Raw genomic sequence first — 16,966 nt, 5'->3', positions numbered from 1 at the left:
CGATCAGGAACACAGCAGCTGCCCAACTAGCATACTGCTCTTCAGAGGCTATCAGTAACCTCAGCATCCTAGCCAGCTGGCCTCAGGCCCCAACAAAACTTTCAAATCATGGAAATTTCCAACAGACTTCAGGACATACTTCCCTTTTCATTTTAAGGGAATTGTTGCAGGGCTACATGCCATAGTAGCAGTTTTATTTTGAATGGGAACACCACCAAACACCCTAATACTCCAGCTCATTTTATGGATGAGGAAACTGAGGTAAACAGGGTTAAATGATTTGCACAGGGTAACACAGCTAATAAGTGTCTGAGACCTAATTTGAACTCATGAACATGAGTCTTCCTGATTCCAAGCCCAGTGCTTTCTCCACTGCGCCACCTAGCTGCCCCTGTCATTTATAATCGTGGAAAATTCTTGTGAGACTGTGTCCTTGGTCACACAACTAGCACCTGACTAAGGCAGACCTTGAACCTTGGTCATCCTTACTTCAAAGCCCACCTTCCATTTACTACTTCAGAATGCCTTGCAGAAACCATTTCATTGTTTCAGAAACACAAACCATTTCATTGTTTCTAATAAAAATTGGCCTCCTGTCAATCAGGCTCCATTCTAATTGTCCTGCTTTGCTTCCTATTTAAAAAAAAAAAAGTTGAAGAGTGCTTAACCTTGGAGAGCACTTCTCTTGATTATTAATCATCAGGGAATTAAGCCTGGAGATGTTTTAGATTTCCTTTACACTAATTCTCTGCTATTCCCAAAATAGCAATAAATGTAAATTCTAATAGGAAGATGATATGGAATAAAGCAATCAGACATAAACATATCAAGGAGTTTTTTCCTTAATGCTTTCCTTAGCCACATTTATGCTAAAGTAAAATTTTTCATAAGAAAAAGATTTGTCTTGGTACTCTTAACAAGGCATACAATTGCTTCTGGAAAGAAGATGAGAGAGAGACAGAGACAGAGAGAGACAGGCAAAAAATAGACAAATGGATAGACAGATACTTATAGGCAGCCAAACCGTAGATAGATTTGTTGTTCACTAATTTTTGTTGTCTTACTCTTCATAACCTCATGTGTTGTTGGGTTTTTTTTGGGGGGGGGGGGGTTGGCAAAAATACTTAAGTGATTTGCCACTTCCTTCTCCAGATCATTTTAAAGATAAGGAAGCTGAGGCAAACAGGATTAAGTGACTCGCCCAGGATCACACAGCTAGTGTCAGAGGCTGGATTTGAACTCAGGTGTTTCTAACTCCAGGCCCAGCTCTCTATCTACTATGCCACCTAAAAAGATAGACTTGCCCAAATGTTTGTTTGGTGGGCAGAGATTTTTTTTCCCTTTAGGGCTTCATTTATTAATAGTTCTAATTTATGAATTAAATGTTTTGCTACTTAGATTGGGTTTTCCTCCCATAACCTCTCCATATCCCCAAACAAGCAATCAACCAACTTTTGCTTGAAGACCTCTTGTGATGGGAAATCCGTGTTCTGGGGAGGCAACCTGTTCTTTGAGATAACTAATTAAGCAGTTCCCCTTGTAACTCCTGCCTATTGGTCCTAAGTATTTGCCCTCTGGAGCCAGTTAGGTAAAATTGTTAATTTAATCCCTCATCCACATGAAAACCTTGCAAAACTTTGAGAACACTCATCTTGTCCCTCCTAAATCATTTCTTCTCTAAACTAAGCCCCACTCCCTCCAATTCCTTCAGCTGAACTATGCAGACATGGTAGTTTCAGTTCCCTTACCTTATTTCTTTTCTCTTCACCACAAAACCTGCACAGGCTACCATTTCAATTGACCACGGTTCCAGAATAAGTATCTATAGAGGTATTCGAGCTCAGTTCTTACAGCACCATCTGGAGCTGGAAGGGACCTGAAAGCTCACGTCCAACTCCCTCATTTTACAGAAGATACTGAGATTGAGTTTAGCTGACTTGCCCAGGGTCATTCAGCTGTCTAGGGAGGTCTTCTTGACTCCAATATTCTATCCACTAGACCATGCTGCCTTTCAGATGCTGGAGGATCTCTTGGATGGGAGAGATGATGAAAAGGGAAAAATCAGCGGATGCTTACTACTGATCGGATTAGCTAAAATTAAAAGGAATTCAGGGAAATAGCATTGTAATAAAAGTGACAATAAAACATATCCCCCATAAAGCCAGAGCCCACTCCTACAGAGCCTCACGCCATCAGTGAGAAGAGTGGATACCCCTAGGGAAATGACCATCAAGATATACACCGAGGGGACCTGGCCTAGATGTACCTGTGGAGGGGCACACATAGAGAATTCATGACCAAGGCAAATGTGTGGAAGTGCAACTCACTCGTCTACAATAAGGCTTTCAGTGTCTTCTGGTGATGTCACTTTGCTGCACCCCCTGGACCTGCTTCCCATTTTTGGTAGACTCATCGCTGCTATGTGGTGATCTGCTAGATATATGATTAGAAAGCTTCTCTCTCCTGCAAGCTTCTAGGTTTCTTCGAAGAGTCCTCAGATGAGGGGCTATTCCCCAAGAGGAGTGGCCTCTATCACCAGATTTTTGCCTTAGACCATATAAGTTTATTAGACTTTAGCTCTTTCAACAAGAACCAGGTCATTCTCATAGCCAGTCCTCAGAGTATGGAAAACCCCAATCATTTTATCCGCAGGAAGAGAATCTGTCAGTTCCAAGGATTAGCTGTGTGTGGCTATTCTTTCTGGAAGGAAAGTCTTGCTTTCAAGTCAAGCTCTTTTGGAATATAGAACACCTAGCTAAGTAGAATTCATAGACATTATGTAGTTCTTCTTCCTTACTCACCTGAAGCAACTCATCTGCCTCAATTCTTTATCTGACTTAGGGTTTTGAAGTTCCCTTTTACTCCCATCGATTCCTGATTGTCAACATTCAGCCCTTCGAAATCACTTTAGGAACACTTTCAAAAAACAGTCCAAGGATGCTTGAGTTCTCCCATTTAAATGAGGAAAAAAAGGAAGGGGAGTGGGGAGAGAAAGACCAAAACCAGTAGAGCCACAGCAAGGCAACATCTTCCTTCTCAATCTTGGCTTCCAAATTTCTTCCCATGCTATTATGTATATGTGACTGGCAACAAACCTAAGCTTAGAGTTCTACATCAGAGTATGAAGGGATATTATAAGTCCTACTTTGACACCTAAATTTCAACCAATACTATTACTTAATTCATGCAGAATGTTGGGAAAGAGCCTGGAGAAAGCTAGTGGCTGCAGGGGTGGCAGTGATCAAATACCTATTATACACTGGAGTTCTGTGCTGGATACTAAAGAAGAGATCAAATTTTAAATACACATGGTTCTTGCCTTCAGGAAGCTTAATCTAGTAGATCCTCAAGGATCTGTGATTTCATAGATGTGGGGACAATCTCTCTATAATAAAATAACATTTCAGAGGCTCATGCAAGGCTCAGAGAGGTAAAGTGGCCTCCCCACAACTCACATAGTTTTGGGATTTATTTGAATCCAGGTCCAGCACTCCAAGCCCAGCACCCTATCCACTATCACACAAAAGCATCAGGCAAGGTGTAAGTGATACACATAAGAATTCACATTTACATAATATATATAAAATATAGTACTACATGAAGTCTGAAAGTCACTACTAACAGGGATTATCAAGGAAGACTTCCATTTTACTTCCTGATTAGATGGGAAAAGATTGGGTGGTTTTGGTGTTACTCCAATTAGAGAAGATAAAGCTCAAAAACACTTTTTAACTATGGAAGGATTCAATGTATTAAAAAAATCTAGAGGCAAAGGAGAAAATCCTAAAGTGTAGACAGCTTCTGGCTTCCTGAATCTGTTCTCTGGTTAGCTCTGATTCCTTTCTTGTTCTATCATAGCAGTTCCTAAAGGGAGGGGTGCCTCCCCCTCAATGCCTGCACATTTCTAGGGACCAAAACTATTTTCAAAATAATACTTAACCACTTTAATTTCTAATACAGTAAATATGGATAGATATGACCCACAGAAACAAAAACTCTTTGGGTGATCCTCAATAACTTTTAAGAATATATAAGCGGTCCTAAAACCAAAGTTTAAAAACCACCATTCTACTACAATACTTTAGTAGGGTGATAATGAAGGATTGTACTAGGGTAACTGGAGATTTGGGGAATGGGAAGAGGGAAAGACACCCTCAGTCCTGTGCTGTCTAGTTTTATCAATGACTTGGCATAGATAGCATACTTACTGTATTTGCAAGATTATGATCCAAAAATATTTCAACAGTTAAAACAATATTCTGAATCTAACATAAAATTTTATTGAGTTAAAGGTAAGCTCTTACACTTGGGCTAAAAAAAAAAATCAACTACCCAAATGCAGAATGGTACAAGATGGTGCAGGATGATGGCTAAGCACTAGCTTTTGTGAGACCTTTAGATTTTAGTGCACTACTAAATGAGACATGATGTGGCAGTCAAAAAAAATATTTTCATAGACTGTATAATTAAAGGCATGGACTACATAATTAAAGGCATAAAATATTTATTAAGCACTAAGTACCAGGCACTGTTTGATATGCTTGGGATAGAAATACAAACAAAAGCAGTCTTTGACCTCAAAGAGATTACATTTAATGGAGGAAGAAAACACATCAAGGGAAGCTAGAAAGTAGGAGAGACATAGGGAGTGGAGAGGAGTGGAATGGGTTGCTGAGAAGTGGCATGGAGGCCTAGTTCCTAGCAAGATAAAGGTGAAAACTCACCTATCACATTGGGAAGACCCAGGGGTTAAAATCAACACTGCACTGGGAAGTGGGCAGGTGATGAAGATGATGGCCAGGAAGTGGAGTGGGGACTAGCTCCAGGACAGAAAAGTCAAAAGCTCACCTATCAGAGCCATCAGCTGGCACAGTGGAAAAAGCAACAGGGGTCGGGAGATCTGGGCTCAAATCCAGACACCAAAAATTACCAGCTGTACCATTAGCAAGTCACTTAAGTTCTGAGCCTATCATCTGTAAAATGGAGATAATGCCTAGTTTTTAATATATTTTATATATGCTTATACATATTATATATGTATATATTGCCCATGTGTATATACACGTATGTGTACACACGTCCAAATTTTTCCATAATACAGGTAACTGATTAAGTTTTACAAAGTAAATATGATATGAAAATTTGGAAAAGTAAAATCCCTTCCTTATACAAAGGCCTACAGAACAGAAATGATGTTTAATTAGTATAGTGCTGAAATTATTAAACAGCTGTTTTTAAAAAGTTTATTTCACTTAATTGGGGCAATGAGGGTTAAGTGACTTGCCCAGGGTCACACAGCTAGTAAGTGTCAAGTGTCCGAGGCTGGATTTGAACTCAGGTACTCCTGAATCCAGGGCCAGTGCTTTATCCACTGTGCCACCTAGCTGCCCCCAGTTTATGACACTTATTTCAGGGTACATCTAATAGACACCAAGTTAAAATTATTAACTTTAACTTTCACCTAACTACTGGGTTTTTTTTGTTGTTGTTGGGTTTTTTTAGTGAGGCAATTGGGGTTAAGTGAAAGTGTCTGAGGCCGGATTTGAACTCAGGTACTCCTGACTCCAGGGCCGGTGCTCTATGCACTGCACCATCTAACTGCCCCCTAACTACTGTTTGAAAGTGAAATAACGGGGCAGGCCTAATCTTTCATATGCAACTTCTTGAATTCAGCGGCAAAACTCTTCCCTGGCAAAGGTCTTATAAAAGCAATACATGAAAGAAATGGCTTAGATCTTGTATAAACAAAAATGGTCAAAACATCTGAAGGAATGTGATTTTACAAATAATTTTATTTTTTTATATGTAAATGGAAACACAATATACTTCTGACACCTAAAACCTGTTCATTAAACAAGATCTTAAAATCCAATGAATTTTAAGACTAAGTTCTCTCACGTGCTTATCACATAAGACAAGCTAAGTACAGTTCCCATAAAAAACAAAAACAAAACCTCTATATATCCATTGGGCACTTAAAAATGTTAAAAATGAAAAAGCAGTGAAGTAACTCAGGCAGTGAAGGCAGAGCTGGGAAACCCTTCCTTGCTCCCAAAAGTATATTTCAGTAAAATGTGTAACCATTTTGTCTTACGCACTGATAAAACTTTCTGTGGGAAATAAAAGGGGTACACATGAGTATCATTAGAGTCTTTTAAATGTTAAAAAAACAAAAAACAAAATATCCTTGGAGAGATTTAATACTTCCTGAGTAATTTTTTAGCCATATCAAACATGATTCATGAAAATTCTTAATTGAATTAGAATATATCTACTGATGTATAATGTATGAATATACTGTGTAATTCAATGCAGGTAAACTCAAAGAAACTTTACAGAACTCATTTAAGTTCTATCAAAAGTTAAACCAATATGATTTATCCCAAATTTTACAAGGATATTTGTTCAATACTGTTTTCAGTAAAATGGATCATTGAAAAGTAATATTTTCCAGTTGAATAACAAAATACAGATAGCCATTTTGGACTATCAACTTTGATGTATATTCTACCACAGACACACACCAAAATAGGATTTACTACCAAAACAATTATGTTACACTACAAAAAGTTACAAATAATTAAAATATTTTCTTTATAATACAACCAAACTTTACAATCCACCCCTTTTCCTAAACATACTACAATGATGAGTTGTGGCACTTTCTTCGGCAAAAAAACCTTTCCTCTTTATAAAACCCTGAGGTGAAAGGCTGTTAATATAATAAAACTGGAACCACTATTTTTTTTCTCTCTCTGTATTATACTGCAGGTAAGTTAAAAAATTTTAAAAAGGAAATGCAACAACTTTCAGAGCTGTTTTCTACAGTTTTTCAAAGAAGTCATTTCCACATCAACAAAGCCAAAAGGGTCTACCTCTGACCCATATATTTTTTATAGTTCATCTTAATACATTAGTGCCGAGATGGGCGCCATTTTCCATCCCTACTGTTTTCTCTTCTCCCATCATAGTCATGGCTCCAACCATCATGCATCCTATCTTCGTAGTAGGAATCATCTCTGTTCCCTCTATAATGATGGTCAGATCCATGATCCCCATAACGCTGCTCACGGCTATACAGCCTATCTGACTGGTAGGGATGGGAGTTCTGCCTGCTTTTTCTCTGTGACATTGGTGTGTCCTGACACCACTGGGAACTTGAAGAGAGGTTAAATGAATGACCATGCTGCTGCCCTGAGGGTGTAAAACTAGGCTGATCCAAATGCTGAGGTACAAACTTCCCACTGAATGATCCCTGCTGCTGCCATAGAACGTTGTTCATCTGAGGACAAAATTTTTTTAAAAAGAGAAAAGATTAAATTTTTTTAAATTATACTAAAAGATATGATAAATCCCTCATCATAGTGGAATAACAAAGGCAGTACAAAATATCTACCAAAACAGATTTTAGGTTATGGTCCTAATCAAAATAATCCACTTGCTAAATGTTTGAGTGCCAATTATGTACATGGCATTGACAAAATTAAAAGGTGACTAAGACAGAATCTATCTCAAAAGGAGCTTATAAACTCTCAAAGGAGAGTTAAGACAGGTATACAAATATATATACAATACAAAAAATTGAATAGACTAAGTGTAAAAAAATGTACAAAGCAAAAAGATTACTTCTGAGGAAATCAAGGAAGAAAGGGGCATTGAGTATCATATTTGTGTACATATTTCAGATTGGGGCCAGACTGTAAAGAAGACTGATTGCCAAGACAAGGAGCTTGGACTATAGACTACAAGTAAAGGCATTATGGTAATGTCTTACAAAATTGCACATGTATAACTTATATCTGATTGCTTGCCACCTCAGGGAGGGAGGAGGGAAGGAAAAGAGGAATAAAATTTGGAACTCAAAAACTTTAAATAAAAATGTTTATAATTTTAAAAAAAGTAAAACATTATAAACTGTGCTTTAAAGATGTCAATAATATGCAAGATGGCTTGACTTTGTCATCAGTTATGATACTACTACATTATAGAAGGTAAAAGAAAATAAAAGCCCAAACCAGAGGGTGGGAATGTAAAGGAAGGAATGGATACAAGAACATTTTTTTTGTTTTTGTTTTTGTTTTTTTTAGTGAGGCAATTGGGGTTAAGTGACTTGCTCAGGGTCACACAGCTAGTAAGTGTTAAGTGTCTGAGGCCGGATTTGAACTCAGGCACTCCTGAATCCAGGGCCGGTGCTCTATACACTGCGCCATCTAGCTGCCCCAAGAACATTTTGAAGAAAGAAATTGGCAGAATGTGATAAATAGTTAGATATGGAAGCCAAGATGCATGACAGAAAAAAAGAGAAACCTAAGCTTTCAAATCTAGGTGACAGAAAATGGTAATACTATCAAGAAAAACGGAAATTTAAGAAATGGCACAAATGCCTTAGTTGCTATGAGTTATAGTTAATTATGTAAATAAAAGGAAAATAAATGCAGTTCTGCTCTTAAACCCTAATGTATGTGTATATTATATATATATATGTATACACACACACGTTTATATATGTGTGTGTATATTGATCTGACTAAATGTCAAATGAGATTTATGAAATCTAACAAAAAAAAAGCCTTAGGAACTCTCTAGCTTAATTCTAACTTGGGAAAACCATGAATATAGTAATTCATGATACAAAATTTTGTGAACATTTAAACTACAGTTTGTTGATTAACAAAATTCAGATTATAAAACATCTTACCACAACCTGTCTTTGAAGATTATCTGGAGATGAGAAAGACCTCTGTATCATTTGTGCAGAATTATATCCAGATGTCAAGTTATCCATATTCCTTTCATATCTACTCAAAAAAAGAATTCACCATTATATATATATAGGAGCTATAATATACTCAGGACTTTGATTCTTAAAGCCCTAATCCCATTATTCCCAAATTTCCTATATTGGATAATCTGTGCTCTCCATGTGATCTCCCACCAATGACACAGATTACAACCTATCCATGCCTTTTCATTTTGTGCAACTCATATTCTCGTAAAAGGGAAAAAGGGGTGTTCAGCCACCATGCTTCCAGCCTTCCAGATTTCTTGAAGGTGTGTTTACAACTGTATTGGGGCTGTCCACTAGTTGTCCCTCTTGCTAAATGCTTAATGCATAACCTAAATATATAAATTATAATCAATTCAAGAGGTAGGGTGGGTTAACAATTTAAACAGCTAATGTCACCAAACATATCAATCAATTTTCTAAAATATCCTTCTGGACAGCCCAATAAAAATCAGGGAAAATAACTAAACTAGTACATACTTACAAGTGGGACACATGGGGCCTCTGAAGTACCAAGACCCCAATGTAGAGTGGAGACCATGAATGTTATACTCACCTGCCATCTCCAGCATGGAACTGTTCCCACTCACTGCTCCTCTGTTCAGTATGAAACCCTATAGCTAACTTCTACCATCTGTTACTTTCCCAATTGCCCACTGCCCAAAAGTAAACCATCACTACCCCCCCAATCCCCACCTCCCATTATCTAATTCACAAACTTCCCAATCCTCTCACCCATGACCCAGTGCAGTTCAGTTCACTCCTTTCACTGTGCCCTCTAGAATTCCAGATGCAGAATTAAAAAACCTCTCTCCATTCTAAACCTCTTCCTGTCAGGTTTTTCTGGAATTCAGAGACCTGGCTTCCTACAGAAGACAGACACTACAATCCTATTCACCTTCTCTAGCAATGGCTATATCTTCTCTCATATTACCTCTAGACATAGTTCTCTTGGGAGTCTGAATATAACTTGGCTCCTGCTATCACTTTGAGACTATCCATTTGCCATCATCATTCAGCAACCTCTCTTCCTCTGAACTTCACCTTACCCAAATCCATCATCCCATTCAGGTCATGGTGGTTGTTCTCTACAGAACCCTAGAGGTCATTCTCCCTCCTTTCAAGTTTAGTACCTGGCTCACAAATTTTCCTCTGCGAAATCTTGCTTTTTAACTAAAGGAATTTGACATACATGTTAATGTTCATTCAAACACCCTAACCATCTAGTCCCTCAATCTCTTTAACTCCTCCCTTCCACCTCAAGTCACATCTTGTTCACAGCATCAGACATTTCACTTCGATACTAAAAAACTCTGAAATTCCTTTCTGATCACAACTTCCTATCTTCTTACCTCTCCCTATGTCTATTACCCCTTTGGAACTTATTCTGTGTCTTCACTAGGCTCTCTAATCCTTATGCACTTCAACACTTTCTTAGGCCATCACACTTCTGATGACTTCACTTTGGAACTCCCACAGTTAACCAATTCAACTTTTGAATCTCCTGCCCCTGCTCATTTTCACTCATGCCTAGCCAACTCCAACCCTGAATTACTCCTAACACCCGCCTCCTACCCTCCTAACTCAGGAGCTACAAAGGGGAGTTTAAGGAAGTTAAGCAACCCAGTTTACAGGATCCGCTACAAATTTATGTCACCCAATTTCAACTGGGCCCTCACTGCAGCAAAGCAAAATTTTTAATCCTCACTAATTGAATTTTGATCATGCTTGTTTAGAGACTATTCTGTCTCTTCAGCATGGACTAACAGAGATGGCATTGGACTTGGATCAGGAAGCTAAAGGCCTCTTCAGACACTAGCTGTGACCCTGTGACTTAACTGTCCCCATCTATAAAATAAGAGGGGAGGTAGCGTGGTTTGCACTAGATGCCCTCTCAGGTCCCTTCCAGCTCTAAATCTAGTTTCCTCTCCTTCCCTCAAACCCTTCCCCAGAGGACCCTGCCTTATGTTCTAGTATGCAGCTAGGTAGTACAATGCATAAAGCAATGCACCTGGAGTTAGGAAGCCCATTGGTTCAGATCCCGCCTCACTTAATACCTATATAACACTGGGCAAGTCACTTAAGTTCTGTCTGCTTTAGTTTCCTCATCTATAAAATGAGGATAATAATAGCACCTACTTCCCAGGGTTGTCATGAGGATAAAAATGAAATATTTGTAAACTTACAGTGCTATATAAGTGCTATCTATTAATCATCGCTATTATTGAGGATGGAGGGCATAGGCCTTGCACTCCTAAAATCCCTAGACCTTACCCTAACCAATTCTTTTTTTACTCTGAATTTAAACACAAAAAAAGCATTTCCCATAAACAGAACAGAAAAGATTGTATTAAAAAACTCCATTTTGTACCACCTCTTTTTTAAAAAGTCTATCATTCCATATATTATTTTCAAAATAGTCCTGATATTTTCTATGCACTTTTAAAAAACTTTCAACAGTCTTCATCATTAGAAATGCTTCTCCTCCTTAAGCTCCCCCCATAAAAACCAAAAAAGGAAAAAAAAAAACCTTTTTAAATAAACAGTCAAACAAAACAAATAAGCATAGGCCAGCGAACCAATGATTTCTCAATTGCAAACTCTAAAGGCCTTTTCTCAGTCCTTTTCCTTCACCTCTGTGCAGCATTTAACACTACTGACCCATTTCTCTTTTGGATGTTCTCTCTTCTTTGGGTTTCTGTGACACTGTTCTCTCTTGGTTTTTCTCCTGTCTAACCGCTTTTCCCCACCTCCTTTGCTGGATCTTTTTCCATCTCACACCTCTAAAGTTCTGTCCTGGACCCTTTTCTTTCTCTTCACTCTTTCATCTGGTGTCCTCATGAGGTCCCACAGGATTATCTCTATGCAGATGACTCCCAGATCTATATAGATCAAGGCTTAGGATCCCTATTGGGCTTCAATCTCACATCACCAAATATCTTTTGGATATTGCCAACTGGATATCTATTGGCACCTCAAACTCATCATGAATCATCTTCTTTCCCCCAAACCAACCCCTCTTCCAAACTTTCCTATTTCTATTAGGGAAAAACATTATTCTAGTCCTGAGCTTTTTAGGTATTTTTTTAACTTTTTAAAGTTACTTGATGTACGGAATATAATTTGAGTTACTTGAAAAACTTTGTAACTTAAAAAATAAATCCTAATTTGGCTTTATTATGGAATTAACCCAGCTTCACAATTTACAATTAGCTGCCAAAATCTTATCAATTCTATCCCCAACCCTTTTCTCTATTCACAAGGCCACCACTGTAACTCAGACTCACTTTATCACTTCTTCTTGCAAGGACCACTGCAATAGCCAATTTGGTCTCCCTACCTCAAATCTCTCCCTCTTCCATTCATCCTCTGCACCTGTCACAGTGATTTTCCTCAAGTGCAATTTTAAGCATGTCACTCACACCTCTATGAAAAATTACAGTGGTTTCCTATAGCGTCTAAAATAAAATGTAAACTCCTTTGTTTGGCAGTCATCATAACCTGGCTCCAACCTATATATCCTTAGTGTACTTTCCTTTGCTTCATGCAGGAGCCAAACCAACCTCTCTTTGCTTTTCCTCCCACATAACTCTCTCTTCTCTGGGAATGTCAATTCCTGGGCTGCCTCCATTCATTCTCTCCTTATTTGCACCTCTTGGAACTTTCATCCAGATTCAGCTTAAATCTCACCTTTCTACATGAAGCCTTTCCTGTTGTACCCCTAACTCCTACAGCCTTCTCTCCCAAAGTTACCTCATACATTTATATAAGCTTCTCAGAGACCTTCCCTTTTTTTCATATCCCCAGCACCTAGCACATAGTAGGTACATAATAAATGCTGGCTGACTGATGATTGTTGCAATGTGATAGTACAGTGTTTTACAAACCTAATGATAAACTTTATAAATACAAGCTGTTACTAGATCTTCAAACTTTATTTCAGTATAACACAATTTAATATAAAACTTAATTTGGCATTAAATAGTTGATTCATATAATAGATGCCATCCAAGGATATTTAATTCCTTAAATAGAAACTGACCTAATTATAAGGCAGTCTAGTCTCACAGTATGGATTCTAAGAACAATATTCTAATATGCCCAATATTCCCTAAGTTAAACCAATTTATCATTTATTCAACAGACATTTACATGAGCACCTTCTATGTGTAAGAAACTATGCTAGGTAGTGAGGAAGATACCATAAGATGAATAAGACCTAGTTACTATCATTATTACAATCTAATATTAATCATGTGATGGACACTAAAGAAAGTTCTGGAGAGGGGCAAAACAAAAAACAAAAAACCAATTTTATTAACCGGAACTGGTAGTTCTTACCTGCTAGAAGCTGAAGTGGACTGTGGTATGCTAGATGGACTTGCATTCCCAAGATTATGCTGGGAATATGATGAACTAACCTCCTGAGAAGCATGACTACTTCCTGAAGAAAACATATTTGAAATTTGTTTTTTTTCAAGGTCATCCAACTTTAAAAAGTTAAGTTTGGCATAACCTTAATATCTCAGACACTAGAAATAATTTGCATTTCAACATTCTACTCTGTTTCAACAGAGTAAGAAATAGGTTAACAAAACAAAATGTTATACACAACACTAATACCCAGTGGGTAAAGATGCAATCAAACTGCAATATTCCAATGGCTAAAGCAGACATAAAAGCAATTAGCTGAAAGTTTTCCCTTACTAGCTCCAGCAATTATAATTTGTTAAATCAAATTGTGGAAAGAAACAAAGCCCAGAAAGAGTAATTTCCTTAAGATGATTCTTTCCTTACAAATAAAAGACATGCAACCACTTGAACTTAAGAGAAATTAAATAAAAATCCAGATTTCTTAATAAAAGAGGTACTCGTGTTTTCCTACACCAGCTGGTAGAAAAAGTAGTATGCAAAATACCAACATGAAATTTGGGTGGCCTAAATGAGCAAATTACAAAGAAAAATTTATAATATGAAAAAGCAGTTCCAAGAGAACACATTTAAAGCTTCTTATCAACTAAGAATAAAAGGAAAAGAGTACACATATCAATTTAGACATCACCATTGTCTTCATTGAAGCACTATTCTAATGCCGCATTATGGATTAGAAATGAACAGAAATGAGTCAGTTTCCTCATCCAAAAAAATGAGAGACTAGATGCTCCCTGATGTTCCTTTCAGTTCTAACTCTATGCAGAAATCATCTCAATGAGAGCTATAAAATGGAAAAGGTTCAAAAATAGGCAGGGAGCTATCATGTCTGGAGTAGAGGAGTTCTACATGCCTATATAATCTAAACTAGATGTGCAGAAGCTCATCATCACAGGATGGCCACTAAAGACAAAACTAAAGTCTGGAAGGAATATCCATAAGGGTGGGTTATTAGAATTATCAGTCAAGGGTTGACTACTAAGTCTTTCTGCCAAGTCTTTGTTCATTTGTATTCTTGGCTGAAGGGAAATTCTACTTTTTAAGAATACTCTTAAAGAAAAGGATTAGAGATATTATTGATCATCTGTGTTGTCACTGTCCCTCATTACTTAGGAATTCTAAACTTCATTACTTTAAATTTGAGATAATTTATTTTTTATTCTGCCTAAAAATGTATTCTTTAAAATTTAACAGATACCTGATCTGAACTGAATTTTGATGGGCCTTCCAAAAAGTTTTATTCCATTAAGTAGATTCATTCCATAAGGAACAGATTCTTCATGTTTGAAATTCACAAATGCAAACTGCTTTGGTTTACCATCTTTATCCTTTGGAATTTTAACTTTTATTACAGGACCTGCCTGCAAATAAAAAATAAAATAAAATAAAATAAAGTTAAAGTTAAATGAAGCAATTTCTGAAAAATGTTCTGTTTGTAAAGAACAAAAATAAAGTAAATTTTTTAAATGGAAGAAAATGCAAGTAACCAGTTCTAGCAGGGCTTAAAAAATATACAGCACATGCATTTCAATTCAGGTGAGAACCCATGATTATTACTACAAAGAAACCTAACTCATTTGGACAAGCTTATAGAGGAGCATCAATGCCATTGTGTTACTAGTGGAATGTACAGTTTGCCTCTAAGGGGTTTAAATATCAGTACCTCACAAAGAAGTACAGTGGAAAAAATACTGCATTCGTAGTTAGAGGACCTGGATTCGAATCCCAGCTCTGCTGCTTACTTTACTACCTGTGTGACTTAACCTCTTAAGTCACAAGCTCTCTGGGCCTGTTTCCTCATCTGTAAAAATGAAGGTGTTGGACTAGATATTTCTAATATCCCTTCTTTAAGTGGAATGCAAGACATAATAGGTTTCCAGAGGAGGCAATAAGTGATGTGATTTCAAAATAAACTTTCTAGACTTCTCCCTAATAGTCCAAACACTATTAATAGGTATCAGAGCCGAAAAAGAGCATAGGTTGTAATTTCCCATTACTGGAAATGGATTTTGGCTCGGTGTAATAAAACCTGCATCTCTGTGCCACCTTAAAATATTACAAAACTCCTTCCTCACAACAACTCATTTTATTACCCCTATTTTACGGATGAGGAAACTAAGGTTGGGACAACTGCCCACAAATTACACGGCTTAATAAGCACCTGAGTTAAAATCCAAACCTAGGCCTCTCAGGACTTCATGTCCGGTGCTCACTTCCCACACCACACGCCTCTTCAGAGGCGCAAGCAAACCAAGTGAGAAGTGAAGCAGCTACTGACCGAGGAAACTTTTAAAAAGTCAAATCGTGGTAACAGGTGATCAACGACCAACAAAGCCAGGGGGGTGATGACCGACGGGGGTGGATCTTTTCCACCGGGATCAAAGTTCGTGGTCCCTCTAGCGCCTTAGAACAGCGGCTCTCGGCCTGCCCTAGCCATCGCCCGGCCCCCAGCACAATTCCCAAGAACTTCACTCCTTAGGAAGCTGCTCCCACGCCCCAGAAATCAAGCACAAGACTTCTTTCTGGCTCCAGGCCAAGACATCCCGACCCCCGGGTCAAAAGGCCTCTAGTACGCACGCGCGAAGGCGGCGCCAGTCAAGACCGTTTGGCTGAGGCCTTGCGGAGCGAGGGGCGGGGAAAAGCGAATATGGGGGTGAAAGGAGCTGATCCCAGCCTCTTACCTGGTGGAAAAGCTCGAAGAGCAGCTCCTCCGTCACCTTAATGTCGAGGTTTCCCACAAAGAGAGTCCGATCCGCTTCAGCAGTAGCGGCACCCATTTCCGCAGCCGCAGGCCCCACTGCTGGGATAGAATCGCTGTCGCCGGGTGGACTGCGCACGCCCGGAAAACTATTCTTTCGGCTTTCCCCCTCCCGCGCCGACAAAGACCACGCCCCCTGTCTGCGACTCACATCGACGTAGGTCAGGATGCGAGTGCGCATGCTCCCTACCCGAACCTTTCCCTTTCGAGAGATTCTCGAGGAACCGTCACTTTTAACCATGGCAACGTGGTCGGTTACAGAGGCCTAGCGAAGCTGCCTGGAGCTGAGAACCGGCGGGCGGCCGAGAAGGCGACGCAGCGCGGCCAGGCCCCTTCCCGGGGAACACCGTAATCAGAAGATGGCCCTGATCTTGCAGTTAAAACCGCACAGCGACCGAGGCGAAGGACGTACGGCCAACAACCCGTTCCACCGAACCCCGGGACAATCCCCGCGGCCTTTGGGGATGGTGTCTGGGGATAACGTCTCCCGAATCAGGCCCAGGCCCAAGCCCAGGCCCAGGTCCAAGAGGAATTTCCCCAAGGTCGGCCCGCTGCGAGCCTCCCGGGGCGGACGCACAGTCGGCTGCGAGGTTAGCCCCGTGACTGAGGGCAGCCGAGCCTTTCCCTTCGTTTATAGAGGGAGGGGAGCGGTGGGAAAGGTTCCCGCTAAGCTCCTCAGGTTCGCACCTTACCCACCTCCTTGGCCCAAGTGTGAATCTGCCGACGATGACCCGGCCGCCGGAAGTGTGAAGCCGAAGCCGCCGCCCGCGCTGGCGCTGGCGGCGCGTGGAGTCCCCTGAACTTGATGTCTGTCCCTCGTGGAGCCCAGTGACTGGGGTGTGAACAAGGCCTCCTCAAAAAGCTTTCTTGGTGCAATGACTGCTTTGTTTTTAGGAGGATGTTTTGCTTGCTGCAAAAGAAACAAATGTTTGAGTCCTCAAAATTCCTAAAATTAGATTTTAGAACACCCACGGGTGGCACCTGCCCGGTAA

At 39.4% G+C, this 16,966-nt stretch overlaps 1 protein-coding gene across 2 annotated transcripts; it reads right to left on the bottom strand.

Annotated features, from left to right (window-relative positions):
* Window positions 1-5,774: 5,774 nt before the first annotated feature.
* Window positions 5,775-16,104, bottom strand: RBM7 (RNA binding motif protein 7). Of its 2 annotated transcripts, XM_043992589.1 has the most exons (5): window positions 15,898-16,104; window positions 14,415-14,577; window positions 13,127-13,229; window positions 8,699-8,798; window positions 5,775-7,282 (listed from the first exon to the last, which is right to left on the bottom strand). In XM_043992589.1, exons 1-5 carry the CDS (start codon window positions 15,991-15,993, stop codon window positions 6,914-6,916), a joined length of 831 nt encoding a protein of 276 aa, XP_043848524.1. In that variant the 5' UTR covers window positions 15,994-16,104; the 3' UTR covers window positions 5,775-6,913. The 2 variants fall into 2 exon arrangements, with proteins under 2 accessions (XP_043848524.1, XP_043848525.1); XM_043992590.1 differs by lacking the exons at window positions 13,127-13,229; window positions 14,415-14,577 and having other exon boundaries at window positions 15,898-16,033.
* Window positions 16,105-16,966: the final 862 nt, after the last annotated feature.

This window comes from Dromiciops gliroides, chromosome 3, assembly GCF_019393635.1.
Source record: "Dromiciops gliroides isolate mDroGli1 chromosome 3, mDroGli1.pri, whole genome shotgun sequence".
Classification (NCBI taxonomy): Eukaryota; Metazoa; Chordata; class Mammalia; order Microbiotheria; family Microbiotheriidae; genus Dromiciops; species Dromiciops gliroides.
The sequence above is the reverse complement of the archived record's forward strand: the minus strand, read 5'-3'. Positions and strand labels throughout refer to the sequence as shown.